General features: G+C 35.5%; 1 protein-coding gene across 1 annotated transcript in view; it reads left to right on the top strand.

Moving 5' to 3' along the window:
• LOC111087164 (amiloride-sensitive sodium channel subunit alpha-like) overlaps positions 1 to 994 on the top strand; it is a gene marked incomplete at its 5' end in the record, with an annotated part of 19,817 nt that overhangs the window by 9,002 nt on the left and 9,821 nt on the right. Inside the window, one exon of the mRNA XM_022392839.1 lies at positions 459 to 603. Coding sequence (XP_022248547.1) covers positions 459 to 603 — 145 coding nt within the window. The remainder of the gene's footprint in view (positions 1 to 458; positions 604 to 994) is intronic.

Genomic DNA, 994 nt, shown 5'->3' with positions numbered 1-994 from the left:
GCTAGTCATCACCACCAACTCTTGGGCTACTCTTTTACCAACGAATAGTGGGATTGACCGTCACATTATAACGCCCCCACGGCTGAAAGAGCGAACATGTTTGGTGAGAAGGGGATTCGAACCGGCGACCCGCAGATTGCGAATCAGCGCCCTAACTACCTGGCCATGCCGGGCCCCCCTTCCTTTTGGTAACTTTCATTGAAAGATATATGTGAATAAAAGTAATTTTAAAGTAATGTAAAGAGATCGTTGTGTGAAATACTTTTACTTTATTTTCTAAAGTAACTCGAAAGCGGTCTCCCAAATTTAAGTTTCTTAACATTCGTGTTTAGAGTTTGCAAATTAAACATTTGATGCATACGCGCGCTTTTCTGTAGGTCCTCAAAATAGGGTCAGGAAGACTTATGTGCGATGCTCTAAAGCAAAGAATTTGTGTAATTTTAATTTAAATCTTACAGGTTTGTGTTGGAGCGTGCATCCACAGAAAACTTATTGACAAGTGTAACTGCTTCTTAATCGATCCAAGTTCTGAAGGAGTTCCTGTGAACAGGTCTTCTGCACGTCCTTGTGGACTTGGAAGAAATATACCACACGTCCAACTCCGTAAGTAAAAACACGCACGAAAAGCATAAAAGGTAGAATGGGCTGAAGTCCATTTCAAACAAAGAGGGCTTAAATATATACTTGTACTTGTGCATTTACCTATTTTAAGTTACTTTTACAAAAAGTTTTAAAACTATTAACTTGTTAAAATCATAAATAATATTCAACGTTAATTATTATATTATTTCTATAATTATTAACTTGTTGTTTTTTTAATGTAAATATTCGTTGGCCATTTCTGTACATTACACTACAACTTTACTCAATCATTGTCGTTATTATGATTCAAGTTAATCACCTTTTCTCGAAAGAGAATAACCAAAAAACCAAAATACTGATATTTCAAGTATAGAATTTACACCTTTAATAGAGATGTTCGTAATTTACGTGT

Source organism: Limulus polyphemus, unplaced genomic scaffold (assembly GCF_000517525.1).
Source record: "Limulus polyphemus unplaced genomic scaffold, Limulus_polyphemus-2.1.2 Scaffold1813, whole genome shotgun sequence".
Lineage (NCBI taxonomy): Eukaryota > Metazoa > Arthropoda > Merostomata > Xiphosura > Limulidae > Limulus > Limulus polyphemus.
The sequence above is the reverse complement of the archived record's forward strand: the minus strand, read 5'-3'. Positions and strand labels throughout refer to the sequence as shown.